The sequence below is a fragment of the Aspergillus brunneoviolaceus genome (genome assembly GCF_003184695.1).
Source record: "Aspergillus brunneoviolaceus CBS 621.78 unplaced genomic scaffold BO95scaffold_34, whole genome shotgun sequence".
In the NCBI taxonomy this organism is placed as follows: domain Eukaryota; kingdom Fungi; phylum Ascomycota; class Eurotiomycetes; order Eurotiales; family Aspergillaceae; genus Aspergillus; species Aspergillus brunneoviolaceus.
In genome coordinates, this window is record NW_020290764.1 from 338,137 (window position 1) to 353,045 (window position 14,909).

General features: G+C 52.2%; 4 protein-coding genes and 3 non-coding genes across 7 annotated transcripts; 4 read left to right on the forward strand and 3 right to left on the reverse strand.

The window, feature by feature from the left end:
- Window positions 1-874: 874 nt before the first annotated feature.
- Window positions 875-3,637, forward strand: BO95DRAFT_431955 (FAD-dependent oxidoreductase; the record flags this gene model as incomplete). Its single annotated transcript, XM_025585029.1, has 5 exons — window positions 875-1,179; window positions 1,264-1,538; window positions 1,600-1,970; window positions 2,036-2,784; window positions 2,845-3,637. The coding sequence occupies 5 exons, from the start codon at window positions 875-877 to the stop codon at window positions 3,635-3,637; spliced, it is 2,493 nt and encodes an 830-aa protein (XP_025442285.1).
- A 272-nt stretch (window positions 3,638-3,909) lies between these two features.
- Window positions 3,910-4,008, reverse strand: BO95DRAFT_t150. Its single transcript has one exon. It is a non-coding gene; the product is annotated as a tRNA-Ile (tRNA).
- A 536-nt stretch (window positions 4,009-4,544) lies between these two features.
- BO95DRAFT_442880 (uncharacterized protein) lies at window positions 4,545-4,883 on the forward strand. The gene is made up of 2 exons (XM_025586546.1): window positions 4,545-4,596; window positions 4,685-4,883. Exons 1-2 carry the CDS (start codon window positions 4,587-4,589, stop codon window positions 4,843-4,845), a joined length of 171 nt encoding a protein of 56 aa, XP_025442286.1. The 5' UTR covers window positions 4,545-4,586; the 3' UTR covers window positions 4,846-4,883.
- Window positions 4,884-5,219: 336 nt separating this feature from the next.
- BO95DRAFT_442882 (alpha/beta hydrolase) lies at window positions 5,220-6,203 on the reverse strand. The gene has a single exon (XM_025586547.1). The coding sequence runs from the start codon at window positions 5,968-5,970 to the stop codon at window positions 5,317-5,319; it is 654 nt and encodes a 217-aa protein (XP_025442287.1). The 5' UTR covers window positions 5,971-6,203; the 3' UTR covers window positions 5,220-5,316.
- Window positions 6,204-6,888: 685 nt separating this feature from the next.
- Window positions 6,889-7,936, reverse strand: BO95DRAFT_482244 (uncharacterized protein; the record flags this gene model as incomplete). Its single annotated transcript, XM_025590238.1, has 1 exon — window positions 6,889-7,936. Exon 1 carries the CDS (start codon window positions 7,924-7,926, stop codon window positions 6,889-6,891), a length of 1,038 nt encoding a protein of 345 aa, XP_025442288.1. The 5' UTR covers window positions 7,927-7,936.
- A 1,315-nt stretch (window positions 7,937-9,251) lies between these two features.
- On the forward strand, window positions 9,252-9,343 carry BO95DRAFT_t148. Its single transcript has one exon. It is a non-coding gene; the product is annotated as a tRNA-Pro (tRNA).
- A 713-nt stretch (window positions 9,344-10,056) lies between these two features.
- BO95DRAFT_t149 lies at window positions 10,057-10,130 on the forward strand. Its single transcript has one exon. It is a non-coding gene; the product is annotated as a tRNA-Ile (tRNA).
- Window positions 10,131-14,909: the final 4,779 nt, after the last annotated feature.

Genomic DNA, 14,909 nt, shown 5'->3' on the forward strand with positions numbered 1-14,909 from the left:
CGCCCAGGCGGGGTTCAGGGATACTTCTACATTAGTGCTGCACGGCTGATGGGCCATGCTTCGTCCATTTGTTCCCGCTCCCCCCATCGGACAACGGTCGACATGCATATTGTATCTACCGGTAAGGCGGCCTACCCAACGGTTGGGATTCCATTGTGTACACAGCCAATCATTCGAGCGGGATTTCTCGCGGATAGAGTTCTGCCACCACTGTCAGCAATAAGAACATTGAAAATGAATGCGCATATGCGTTGTCCGTTTGCGGACGGTGACCCGAGTCTCTCAGTGCCTCTTGATGTCTCATGATGTCTGGATCTCACTGACGCCCAGATGCGGAAATCACCGCCATCTTACCGTCGGTAAGGCCGGGCCAATTCACATGATTGGGCTCAAGGGAGCTCGAGCACTCTTCGGCATATCGAAATTACGATGTTGTATTTGGGTATTGTGGGGGAAACGTGATGCCTCTTGAATGGGTGCGATAATCACGCCATGACAGCAAAATGGGGTTTCGGAGTGCGATGGTGGTTGCTATTTGTTGCGGTAGACACGCAGCTTCTGCCATCCATCCCCCCTAGCGTGCAGACTAAACTCCAACGCTCATTGCCTTGACTCGTCTGGCCCGTCCTCAACTTATCTCTACCTAATCTAGAGCAATGTGAAGTCCACATTTTTTCTTCGACGGAGCTTCATCTGTCCCCTTGCGATCGTCGTAGACAATGAAGCCGCCGGTGTTTGGAGTGGAACCTCTAAACTATCACAGTAGTATTGGTGTTAGTATTTATACATTGTCATTGCCCACCCTCCTCACACCTACTTGAAATCAGGTCGTCACTTTCTGTACGCAATAGGTGGACTGTCTATCACCTTCACCATGGAGAAGACCTCTCAATCCAAGTTCCGCGTGGTCATAGTGGGTGGCTCCATCGCTGGCCTCACACTTGCCCACTCCCTTCTCCGAAACAACATTGACTTTGTTGTCTTGGAGTCCCATGATGACATCGCGCCTCAGGTAGGTGCATCCATTGGCCTTAGCCCGAATGGCAGTCGCATCTTCGATCAGATCGGTGTTTTCGACGACATTTATGATATCGTGGAGCCGCTCCATAGAGAGCTCATCTGGTCCGATAGAGGCAAGCTCATCAACGAGTCGATCGACCTGCGCCTCGTCTTAGAGAGGTAGGTCATTCGCGCGCCCTATCCAACATCTCTGCTGCGATTGTGTGAGAAGTGATATGTGATCACCCGCTGACGGGAAATCAGACATGGGTACCCAGTAGCATTTCTCGATCGGCAGGCGGTACTCGCAGTCCTTCACAAGCATCTAGGGTCTGCGCAAGATCGGGTATTTCTCAACAAGAGAGTGACAAAAGTGGACCACCTGCTCGAGAAGGTGGTGGTACACTGTGAAGATAACACCACTTTCGAGGGAGACTTGGTAGTGGGTGCGGATGGCGTCAGGAGTAACATCCGGTATCAGATGTGGGACTATATGGAAACCCGCGGGCTCATCAATGAGATCGCGGAGGAAAGAACACGTATGCGACCTCCGTTCTGGGACTGGAAGCCCGTACTGATACGTCCCCTCGTGGGGTATAGGGATGAAGTCCGAGTATAACTGTGTGTTTGGCATCTCGCAGCCAACCCCGGGGCTGGAACCGGGGCTTCTTCATCGGACGTATGGCGAGGATTGGTCATTTCTGGTGATCTCAAGCAAGGGTGGGCGCGTCTACTGGTTCTTCTTCACCAAGATGGATCAGGTCTACACAGGCAACGAGACCCCTCGGTATAGCCAGGATGATCTCGAAAAGCACATAGCAGCCTACCTGGACAAGCCGGTCACCGATACCGTGCCATTCTCCGAGGTGGTTCAAAGAACGATAACGCGAACAATGGTTCCTCTGGAAGAGGCCCTGTTTAAGCACTGGTGCATGGATCGCTTTGTCTGTATTGGTGACTCGATTCACAAGGTATGTTGAGCCGAGAGCTAGTTATAACGTGGTAGTGTTGCTGATTACCTGGTTGCATTGCACAGATGACCCCCAACCTGGGCCAGGGCGGGATGAGTGCTATCGAGAGTGCCGCGTCTTTGGCCAATAGCCTAGCCACTTTGGTACAAAGCTCGGCCGAGGAGCGCATCCCTGTCGGTGAAATTGACCGCTGTCTGAAGGCCTGGGAAGAAGCCCGACTTGCTCGTCTCCCCGCCATATATTCTGCCGCTGGTGATTTGACTCGCATTGAGTCTTTGGCGTCCCCAAAATATAAGTTCATTGCACTCAGGGTACTGCCACACATTGGCCGCTACCTGATGGATCTCAACTCCAAGAATATGGCTGGAGCCGTCAAGCTCGACTGCGAGCCAGTCCCGCCAAGGTCGTTGCAGGGCACCATGCCGTACACTGACAGCTACCCCTACACCCCCGCTGATAAGGCCTGGAAGCGAGCTCTTTGGACTGCTCCTTTGGTGGGCTGTTACGCTGCTGCGAGCGCAACCATGGGGGCCGTGATCCAGAAGCTCATGCCATACCTGATTACACAAATCAGCCAAGGAACCTGGACCGCCAGCAATGGTGAGGCCATCAGCCTGGCCAAACCGGTCTACCACGTCCCATTTCTGGACAACCTTCTCCGACCTATGATTCTCTGCTTTTTGCCCTCGATCAGCGGGACCGACCCATATTCGCGGCTTCAGATGCTGTCGTTCATGACCGATCTGGGCCCGGTGTATGGCATTTGGCTTTTGGAGAGCCTCCGCGGAGCAGAGTCATGGTACAAAGTGTTACTGTAAGCATCCCTATCATCTCAATCTTGAACCCTGCAGCACCTAACCTTGCGTCTCCATAGACCCATAACCGCCGGCGTTGCCTTCCAAGTCCGCGGAATCGGCCTGATAGCCCCTCTCTACTACGCAGCCGAATACATCACCGCACCCCTCGGTCGCATTCTCCCGGGCCATAACCGCATGATCGACCCGTCCACGACGGGGTCCTTGCTGATCTCCCTCCTGGGCAGCTACCACCTCACCACCTACGCCAACTTCATCCCCCGCACCGTCGAAACCCGACGCTGGTACAATGCCATATGGCAACTCTTCCCCGTAACGGTGCCCCTCCTCCAGCTCTCGATCGCCCTCCTCGCGAAGCGCCTTTTCCCCGCCCCGCCACCGGCCGACCCGGACGCTCGTCGTAAGACGCGCAGGAGAAACATCCGCACCGTGCGGTTCTTCTACCGCACCCTCGCCCTCCTCTCCGGTATCACCTTCATCTACACGCGCCTCACTAAGCCCCGGGGCGCCTCCATGGCCAGCCTCTTCTTTCCGGGTCTGACGGAGCACCTCGCTCCCGTGACCTCATTTCCGCAGGGGATCGCGCGATTCCTGCAGTATGACCAGGTCATCTCCATGGCGAGCGGGTTCGTGTGGCTGGCGCTGAGGTCCCGGGAGCTGCAGCAGCGACAGCAGGCGCGGTCCGAGGCAACGTTCTCCTGGTGGAAGGCTGTCGGTGCGTGCGCCGCTTCGACTTTTGCGTTGGGGCCGGGTGCTACTTTTGCTCTGGGCTGGGGATGGAGGGAGGAGATGTTGGAGCGCATGGCGGTGTCGATGCAGTACGGTGGTAGTGACTCTGAGAAGGAGGAGTAACTGGAAGGAGTCGGGAGGAAGAGATAGACCGGCGTAGGTTGGAGAGGGAAGCGTACATGACATACACCTTACAGTACAGCAGATATTAATGGGTTTGCATATTCACCAAGACCCCGGATATCTTTTAACATAGTACAACCAAAGCAGACAAAAAACAACAAAGGAATAAAACACGTCTTGCATGCAAAGAAGCTAAAAAAGAGACAAAGGGCGGTTTCGTACGTACTGGGCGGAGAAAGAGTCGCCACCCCAACCCAAGACCAAAAAGAAGTTGTCCCCGGGCGGGCTCGAACCGCCGATCGTCACGATACGATACATGAAATGTCTTCGTATTATAAGCGTGAAGCCTTAACCAACTTGGCCACGAGGACCTGCCAACTCGACCATCCGGTCCACGTTGTTGGTGGTGGTGGGGCATGCTTGAATTATATAGAGCAATTGTTATCGAGTCGTCATCAAAACACTTTTACGAATTCGTCGACCCTGAACCATGGGTTCTTATGGGGTTGTTGTTTACCTCCCGAAATCGGTATATATTCGGCCGTTCTGGGTGTTTTCTTTACTGTTGTTTGTGAGGTATAGATAGTTGCGATATGGTGGTTTATGCGATACTTGGATGGTGGGCTGGGTTGGGCGGCGGCAGGTACAGTACGCGACTTTGAGCTCAGCGACTCCGGTCTTCTTTGCATGACACAACTCGTCCTGGGCAAGTGTTATTGCTCCGTTTTCACGAGCGAACGCTCTATAGTCTATACTCAGAACACGTCCATACGCAACCAGGTAGGCACTGCCGGCATCACTCCACTCATGACTTTAATTGTCCGTCCATGCTATACTTTTTTTCCTAGAGCCAACCCCTCCCTCCCATACGCTCAATACCACCCCTCGCGGGTGTCAGTCAGGCCCGCGTTCCCAGCGACGACTAGTCCTGCCAATACCTTTCGTCAAAATGCACAGAACTACACCGATCTGTTATTCTCGTCCAGTCCATCGGCAAACAAATCACCCCTCTGTTTGATTCTTCCTCCGATGCGATGGTTGGCTTACCGGCCGCGCCCCCCATGAAATTCCACCACAGCGCGCAAGCATGGTGTCCCCAATGCCATAGCCGCACCTCGCCCCCTCTATGTGCGGCACCTGTCTTTTCAAGTCAGCAAGCTAAACTGGACGCATCCGTCGAGTTCCCTGTGAGAGCAAGCGAAGAATAAGTTCCAGATATGCTACAGCACGTTGAATCATGTTCTCGAACGCCGCATGCGCCGCGTGGATCGAAACGATCGTTGCGGCCCGCTTCCTGATCCCGGCTGAGAAGTGCCCGAGATAGCCGCGCCGGGGGTGGCTTGAGCTCGGCTGGAGAGGGGGGTGCTTATGGGTAGGTAGTGGGGCAGTCCGTCGCTGGGCCGGGCAATGGCACAATAAGCGCTAACGAGGAGCACTAATGATAGATGAAAACCAGCAAGGTCTAACACGGGTACTATGTACAGTGCTACGTACGTTGATGACCATTCGCTAATGCGTCTACTGAGTCTAAATTGGATACCACAGACAAAGAGACATGGGTATGAGTACAACCACCTTTCATCGTGTGGTACATGACCGCCAATGATAATCCGCCAGAGCAGCAGTCCAATTTCCTACAATCAACGAAGAAAACTCCCCAGGGTCCCGCCCTATCCATCTCAATTCCCAACCGCCAACTCATGCACAATCGCCGCCACCTCCTCCGACTTCGTGAAAGTCGGACAATGACCGGTCTCCACCTCAAACGTCCTCACCGGACGCCCCGTCTCCCGCTCCATCACCTCCACAAGATCCTTCTGATACTGAAGCGGCACATTCATATCCAACGTCGCTTGGATGTACGCCACCCGCGGGACCTCGCGCCACGCACAGCGCTGCACCTTCTCATACCAGGCCCCACCATTATGGGGCCGGAATGCCGCGACATAGGCCTCGAGCTCCTCGTCGGACCGCCCCGGCCCCACGATCAGACCCTTAGGATCCCGACTGACGGTCGTCTTGTCCTCTGCGAAGTCGAAAGCGAGCGGCATGTATTCGCCGTGGCCGTGCGCCTCGACGACATCAATCATCGATGTGCCCTCGGTCACAGCGAAGGCGGCAATGTATACGAGCTGGCTCACGCCCCCGGAAAGACCCTGGGCCTCGCGCTGGGCGGTCGAGAGGCCCGTGAGTGCGTTGGTGCCCACCTGCCCGCCGTAGGAGTGCATGAGCACGATGACCTCGCGGCCGGCCTCGACCAGGCTCTCGACGTAGGTGCGGATCAGGTCAGTGTCGTCCTCGAGGTGAGCGTTGGGCGGGCGCACGCCGTTCATGGTCAGCAGGCGCGGCACGTGGACCTCGTGGCCGCGCTTGCGGAGAGCGGTCGTGAAGTCGGATTAGTGGGAGGGCGAGTGCCATGCGCCGTGGACTATGACGATTGCCTGGGGCTTGGTGGTGGGATTGGTGGCCATGATTGTGTCGCGTGGGTGGGAGATCGATAGATGGTGGTAGATTGACGAGGAAGTGGCGGGGTCGTGCAGGTCGCTTCTTATTTATTTTGTAGCCTGGTGGAGCTTTGGGAAGAAAACAGTAGATTCGTAGTTCAGCTCAGTGGAGATACCGTAAGCACTAAATAAGAAGGCTCGTAGGCTAGTTACATGCACTAAGATTAGTGCTAGCTGGGCCGTTGTCCCCGGCGCTCGCAGCGTTGATCTTTTAGTCTGGCAGATCTCAATATCAGATGAGACCGACAGACCAAACCATGGTATGTACAGTACAGTGCACGGTGAGTTCCGTTGACTCCCCCTCCCCTCAGCTGCCACGAGTCATACGAGTGTTGAATCGAAATCTCGGTTGCATATACTATATATCATTCCACTTCATATTGGCACTCTGCTAGGCTAAGAAAAGGAGCTTCTGTGATTAACTAGCAGTCGACTTGGTAACTTCGGATATGTGAGTGATTCACCTATCCTGATATCCCGTGGTGGCATCTTCAGCATCGCCCCGGACGATATGTCTCCCCTCCCACAGCTGACGTATTCCTCCTAGTCTCCCTCTTAATCCGCCGATGGTCCACTCGAAGCCCGCGCTGCGAGGCACAGAGCTACACTTCCAAGATAGATAGATTGGTATCTCTATCACCAGAACCCAAAGCTCTCATATATAGTGACAACATATACAACAAGTTCATCCACGGTAAGTTAAATGTCCAACAACAGGATCCCTTCAACAGCTTCTTCGCTGGGTGATTACATCTGCTCACAGGGGTCGGTTGGGGCTTGTTTCCTTGGCTTGGAGGCATAGTCTTGATCCTCTTCGTCATCTGGATCCTCATCGTCGTCTGGCAAGTAGTCCGGATCCGATGAATCGCTCGAGGCTTCCGAGCTCGAGCTCGATCTCCTCGAGGGAACTGGTGTACCGGGACGGCCTTTGCACGACCTGTACAACTCAAAACGGACTCCCACCGCGGTGTCTGGGTCGGACTCCTCGCCTGTTGAAGTATCCGGGTTAGCACAGGCCCCACTGGGGGTATCAGAGTCCGAATCCGACCAACTTCGCATCGAGATATCTGAATCAGACAATCGCCGCTCATGTGCACCCCGATCCGGCTGCCCCCCTACCAAGGCATCCAGGTCAGCACAGTCCCGAATTGAGGTATCGGGGTCCGAATCGGACCAACTTCTCATCGAGTTATCCGAATCAGACTCTGAGTCGGACCAGCCCCCCATCGAGATATCAGGGTCCTCGTCATCAGAGACGCCTCCCATGGTTATATCATCGTCAGGCTCAGGGTTCTCCAACGGAGGCGCGTTCGTCATCTCTGTATCCTCGGGTTCCGGGGCCTTACTGCTGTCAAACCCCCAGCGCCACAGCACCCTGGCCGAGTTGTCTTCGAAGTCGTATGGGTCGAGGAGCGGGCGATACCAGTTGACTTTCTTCTTATTCTTGCCGTTCTTGCCATTGCCGTTGTTTTTATTGTCGTTGTTATTGTTGTTATTGTTGTTATTCCAGTTGTTCCCCTTGTTGGAGAAGCCACCGCCTTTTCCACCGCGGTTGTTGTTGTTGTTGTTATTTCTGTTACTGTTGTCATTGTTGTTAAACCCACCTCTTCCCCGATTATTTTTTCCGCCGTTGTTGTTTCTGTTGTTGTTGTTGTTGTTGAATCCACCTCTGCCACCCTGATTGTTGAAACCGCCCCCTCTTCCTCCACCGCGGTTATTTTGATCATTGAAACCACCTCTACCACCTCTGCCACCACCGCCGCCGCCTCTATTCCCACCTCTCATCAGAGCGGCCGTTGATAGATGCCACTTAACTCCCTAGTGGCGAAGATTATCGTTTCTTTTGTTCTGTGTATGGTGTCCGTTGTCGAAACTATTTCTCGAATTGAAGACATTGATATGAAGCAACCCTGCTGCTTGTGTCGTCCCTAAGAAAAAAAAGTATATATAAAGTGGTAGCCAGACCAGCCGGGGGCGCGCGCGGAGGGGTGCCATTTCAGGGGGGGGGATGTTTCTTATACCTTGGAAAGCGAGCATTGCACCCTTATGGCTGTATGCCACCGTTACTGGGAATCTCAAGCTAGGCAACAAATCTGCTTGTTGGGTTGCGTTCAAGCTCACTGTTATATGTACAATGGTCTCCTTGTCATGAGTTGAGACAAAGAGGCTTGAAGGGGATGTCAAAGACGTGGGGGATAAAGGCCTCGGATAATGCCATTGTTAGGTGGTTCTTGGGGTGGGGATTTTGGGTGCGTGGCCTCCGTAGCGAGTGGCAGTGTCCTTTCTGGTGGCTGTGGCGTCTGGTAGATGTCTCTGTGTGGTGGGCGTGGGAGTAGGCTCTGCAGGTGTTATTTACTGTGTGCGTTATTCTTCGTGGGTTTTTGTCTGTGCTTCTCTACGGGGGAGGGGGGGGTCGGGGCTGGGGATATAGGGCTACCGCTACAGCCGTTCCGTTGCTGTTGTTGCTGGGTCTAGGATCGATATGGTATGATGGTTATTGTGCTCGGCCTACCGATAGAGTCATACTGGAGATGAAGGCCTTGATGGATGGTACGGTGTATATATGCTATAGCAATTCATTGGGTGGATCAGAGGCACGTGCTTGCGATATGAGGTTGCTCTGGCTGGATAGATTTGTCGCCGGAACGAGTGGCTCGTGACCAAAGACAGTGAGGGGGGTGGCACCTACCATTATTCGAAGTACCGAGAAGATGGCTACTCTATCCTATCTGGGCAGGACGTTCCTGCTCGAGGTTGAGGGAGAGCGCCGCGGGGGTGAAAGCACAAGCGCAACAAAGGTATTTTTCCACCAAGCCCTACCTTGGCACTGTTGTATATCCCGCTACCCGCAGACAGTCAGTACCGACATGTTGCTCGATCCCCAAGTCCAGTAACTGGATACTGCCCAGATGAAGGCGCCTTTTTTGCCATCCATCGCAGAGAGCTGCTGAGTGACTGGGAGTCCCACCATTATTTTTTTGTAGGCATCATACATACCGCAATCCTAACAGCATCCGCTACGAGGATCTCAGTCAACTCTGGCAGTTAAACAACCAGGATGCATATTCAGTCCTCATAACGGCACACTCTCACACCCTTCCAACAATTCAGCCCGGGTGGTCTAGTGGTATGATTCTCGCTTAGGGATTCCAAACCCAAGCATATCTGCGAGAGGTCCCGCGTTCGATCCGCGGCTCGGGCCGATTATCTTTTTGCTTTTGCCCGATCGTCGCTTCTTGGTCACCCGAAGGAGAACATCGTAGGCGTGCAATGGTGTTGTGTTGTCTGTTCTTCGTGGTCCTCAAAGGGCCGGGCTGTGGTGACACCAGGCGTGGTTCGTTCATTCTTTCTGTCCGTCCCCGATCCCGGCTTCCGCGGCCTGCGCAGCTTTATGGACTTAGTCCAAGTCAAAACTATATGGCCTATCCGCAGGCACAATTCCACGAGAGAGTAAAACATGCAAGAGACGAGAATGGATCTTATTGTCTACACCCGAGTACAGTTCGCACGAAAATAACAACACGGTGCTATGGATTGTGCATATACTCTTTTGTTGTTGGCTAATGTAGCAATCTCCCTAACGGGTACTTACGCCTCCCATGCGCGCCAATCAGTCCCAAATGATGGAGGAAAACGGTGCCATAAACCTCAATTCTACAACACGTCATCTATAATGATGTGACCCGGGGACCACATGCAATTCCGCAGCGTGGCGCTATGCGCTTGAATCAAGTCTATGTACTGTACAGTACCTGTATGCTTTGGATATACTCAGTAGATGCACCAGGATTCGGCTAGATCCGAGCCAGCCCTACTGCGATCCGGATCGGCGGTAGAACACAGAACCTCATGCATAATGACATAGCATTTCACGTGGTGATAAGACCATAGATCCTAGCATTTTTCAACCAACCGGGTCCCATAGCTCAGTTGGTTAGAGCGTAACGCTAATAACGTTAAAGTCGAGGGTTCGAGCCCCTCTGGGACCATTTTTCTTGCATCATCCTTTTTTGCTTTGCCCGTTTGTTTCCCCTATAAACCCACACCTCTAAATCCGCATTCAGCGTGGAGTGACAGAGGGCGACGACAGAGTCCAGCGTGACTGCCTATTGAGGAGTAGTTGCCGCGGGTCCGGTGGCCGGCTCATAGTAAAGTAGTCTTGCTGATGCTTCCCTCGGACAGCACTGCTAAGCAATAGACTGCCTCTACCTCAGCTTCTGGGACCAGAAGGGTTTGTGAGGCAGGTTAGCGGTATCCGAAACAAATAAAGAAGATTATAACAAGAGTTTCCTGTGCGCTGTTGAGAGGAGTATGCCAGAACATAAGCCCTTCAGGCGAGGGATGGCATGTCATCTCTAAAGCAATGTGATGTTGAGATATAAACCGCCTTGTTCATATGAGATCAAGAAAGACCGGAAGAAGGAAGATTCTCTGTTTGATATACTACCAAGGAATATCCCGAGAAATTAGACCAGGGATTCATTATGTACACCCCAAAGCAAATATTGTGCTCATCCTGCAGGATGGCCCTGACATTTTAACATATAGCTAGCTTGCCCTCCCCCCCGGGCTTTTTTTTCTCTTTCAAACCCATCCTGCTGTCAACGGTCGTAGTTGACATGCCTCCAAACTCCTTTGCCCCTGCGATAAGAAAGCTGCGTAACCTCTTCATGAGGACTAGTTACGTATGCTTCACGCCCTCCGCGCCTGCAGCTCTAGCCTGCTTGCGCCGGGACCGTGCGTCGATGGAGAGTACGCGAGTCTCGCTTTCAGCCACAGAATACAGGAGAACACAGGTTGCCATAGAGCGCAGTACATAGCCACCGTTGCCACCGATAAGAATCAAGATCATGAAACCTGTAGTGGTAGTGGCATACTGATACATCCCATCAGCATCGAAGTGGCCTAGTCAGTCGACCGGGTCTTTGTGGCTGTTGCGTCGCATTGATCCTTGCAAACTTCGAACCTCAATACGGTACAGCTCGTGGAGATACTCCGTTGTCGTATGTGTGTTCTGGCAGCAGTGGCAGTGGCAGAACCGACGATGCATGGAATAACGCTCGAAGAGGTCATCGGTAGTATATAGTCCGATGGTGTCAAGTAAGATCAACACCAAATGAGCGTGCTGCTGCAATAGCTCAAGAGATTCTGGCTGGGACAAAGCCTGCCATCGACCTAGTAATCAACACATTATTAAGCACCCTCCCAGTTGGAAAATTCATGTCCGCGGAAGATATCAAGGTGACGTATATCTTGTTTTGATATGGTGAGATAAATACACAGGAAAGATACATGCTTTCATAGCAGCCAGCTGGTATGGGAACGCATCGTGTTCCTGACGTTGGGGTAGATGGCTCTCTTTGCAGGCCCAGATCACTAGGTCCTGACCTCGATACACCGAGAAAATCTTATAGCCGTTTGTAGCCAGCGCCAGTTTGTAACTGATCTCGGGCGCTCGACGGAGAAGCGCTGATGCCTGGTCACCGCATAGTCTATTGAGCATATCTGAGTTACGAATGCTCCCTGGAAGCCTGCCCAAAGGCTTGCCGTCGATGAAGAAATGGCCTTTGCTTAGAGAAGCTCCCATGTCTCAAGTTGCACTATCCTGTTCATAACTACGTATCGAAGGTAGAATATGCATCTAAGAGACCGCCCTGTTCGATGAGACGAAACTGGAACTTCCGATAAGCTTCAACAAGCTGAAGAGACAAACTTGCCGTCGTGGTCTCAGCGCTCAGTAGCATAAGCGAGACGGTGCGCTCTTGCAATCTTAGAAGGCCGTTCTTAAAGATGAACGATATCTAGTACGATATCTAATCCGCGACGAGTAGACGTGTTCCAAGAACTTCTTGTACTCTGCTCTCGTTCCAGGTGCCCGAGCAATCATACCGGAAGCGGCGCTAATCTCGTAGATATGTTTCACTCTGGCCAATATCGACGTCGAATGGTATAACGACCGGTCGCAAAACGGTAAGTGTTTGAAACCTCTTCCAAATCGGCTTGACTGTTGGCTGGTTCATGTGCTGCTGTATCGGTGTTGTCAGTTCCTTGTTCCACTTGGCCAGCTGTTGGAATCTTCACCTTTAAGGATTATGCTCCCGCATTGGCGCAAGTCCGGATATTCTGGCAACAACATTGGGCTTGAGAGTCTTGAATGGTAGCGAGAAAGTCGATTTCGAACAAGCCGGTGCCTATTTTGTAGACTATGGTTTCCCATGGAAACCGGCTTTTTCCCGTGAGGATGTTACTCTCACTCTGGCGTAAGCCTGGATATTCTCAGTAAGATATCCACAGCGTTCAACTCGAGAGTCCTCCATGGCAGTACCGGTCACTTCCCGTCATAACAAGTGAAGGCAGGAAACTGTCTTCTCACAGAGTTACAATGACGACACTACTTTCCCCTACTATTTCGTCCTCTACATCCATATCGCCCCCTTCGGAACTCCAGCACATGACACGATTCTCCGTCTCAGAGACCATCAGAGTCGCCGATGGAATCTCATAATAAGATCACATGTGGAATACAGGTTAGACTGCATCGTGAGAAAAGTAGTGGGGAGGAAGAAAGAGAAAAGAAAGGAGGGAGGGGGTAGGGAGAGAGTGGGGGAGAATGGGGAATAACACATTCACTATCCTGGCCTCCAGGCAACGATCTGGAAAGCTGTTTCATTCACTAATCGTCCCAAAGTTTCCGGTCAGTTGGATATCCACACTGGAGCAAACGGTTCCCTGCCTGATTATGATTAGTCTGTAAACGACGAGCTGGAGGCTTGAGTAGCAGACCGCGAGTAGGAACTGTGAGCTTGTACCTATCGTCTTTTCCTACAACCTTGAACACCACCGCACTCAGTAGCAATGATTACCAGGTTCCCCAAAAGCACACTTAGCAAGAGATAGCACCTGCGCCGGGCCCTGGTATCGTGAACATGGTAACACCCTGACTCAAATCATCCGCACAGAAATGAACATTTGCAATTGCACCCTTGATGACTGCCGGTGCTGATTCATACAAGATCACCATGATATCTCCAGGTCCCGTCAGAATTGGTACCATCAGGCCCTGCTGGACCTGCGAAGCGCGTTCTGGAGATACATCTGGACAGCAGAAGTTGCACACAGGACAGGCCTGTATACTTCCAGCATAGTGGTCGCCCTTGTCTATTGGTTTCTACGTCGAATGTATCAATCCCTACCATAATGATAGTCGAACAAGATGATACCTTTCGTAAGATACCAGATTTGAGCTGCTAGTAGAGTAAGAAGTACGCAGCACTGTCTGTCCTCTAGCTACTAGCAACTCTTGTGACAGTCTTCGACTAGGACTCACAACCTCAGCTCCGCAAGAGGAAAGCCTAGTGCGTATCTGGCACAGGATAAGACCGGGATCCCAACAGAGGAAAATTTGATCTGGGTCTTGCATGGAGGCCATTCAGCGCGATCAGAAGTATTGGTCTGGGCGTGACGCCGTTATTCCAAAGCATGGGCAGGCCAACTCAAATGATCCCCTGTGATCTCCAGTGGGCGGCGTGTCTTTGAGCATGACCCGCGCGACTGCATTGGGTGGTCTTTCGTGCTCTCCAGGCTTCGATATCAAGATTGCCCTCTCTCTGAACCTTCGAGGGCTCGAGTTCCACGACCAGTATGTCCGAGTGAGACCCACCTTTATGCTTTGTGTTGAGAAATGCCAAAAACTGCTTTCGAGTGTAGTGCATGCTTAACTATCTTTCAGATCGACAGCTTCAGCCTTTCCAAGTCTCTTGCTGCCCTGTCGATATCAAGCCCGTTGCGCTGAAAAGCATAATACCCCAGGTAGTACGTACTCACCTGGGGCTGACAGTACCAGCACCAGTCTCCCCTGGCCTCGAAGGGGCGGTATCAAGCATGGGTCAGGTCTCCACTCGTCGTAGATGAGCGGCGCAGAGTCGCTCACTGGCGTCCTTGCGCACAGTTACATGGACGGGAACCAGATTTGGAAAAGAGGTAGAACGCCGAGAATCAGGGATCGGAATTATCTTCCTAGGGTTTGGATATAAATCCACCGGCTACCAGAAGGCAATGATGGGATCGACGACAGAATACTGTAGTAACTTATTCATTAGATCTAGAAGATAAGATAAGGCTTACTGCACTAGTAGGTAGTATGTTTAGAAGACCTCCGATTAAGACCACAATAGGTACTCGACTACGATACTACTACCAATTACGTCCAACGTCCAGATTCATAGCTGTCAGCACAGTTATAATCAAATGATCCCAGACTGCATATACAAGTACCTAGGTTTTGAGCTCGAGGACTTGTTTCTTGAATCGCGTGTTAGAATCAAGCGTCTGTATAAAGTAGTTCAGGAAAACGGCGAGACTCTGTCCGCATGGATGATCCCGATCTGTAGCTGGCTTGGAATTGTCACATGTCCTAAATATATGCTCATGTCTTCAAAGCGGCCAAAAATTAGGCAAAGAAGACAGAAAATTCGTCATTGAGCAGAACTCGTTGTATTTCATACTTCTTCCCAAGAAGGTCGCAGTGTTGAGCGCTTGCTGTCTCCGGTTTCTTTTCAACAATTTTATCGTGTCCGGAGGCTGCGAGGGTCTGGATTCCAGGCTAAGATGGATTGGGTAAGGTCTCACAAGATGATGCGTCGCGGCGTTCGGCCGTTCGTGGGAACTTGACATCCTGTCCGTGAGACATGCAAGAGACCTAAGACTGTGGCAAGAATAGGCTCAGAGGTGTCGATTGATGAATAGAGGCTGTGCGAACCACCTGAGCC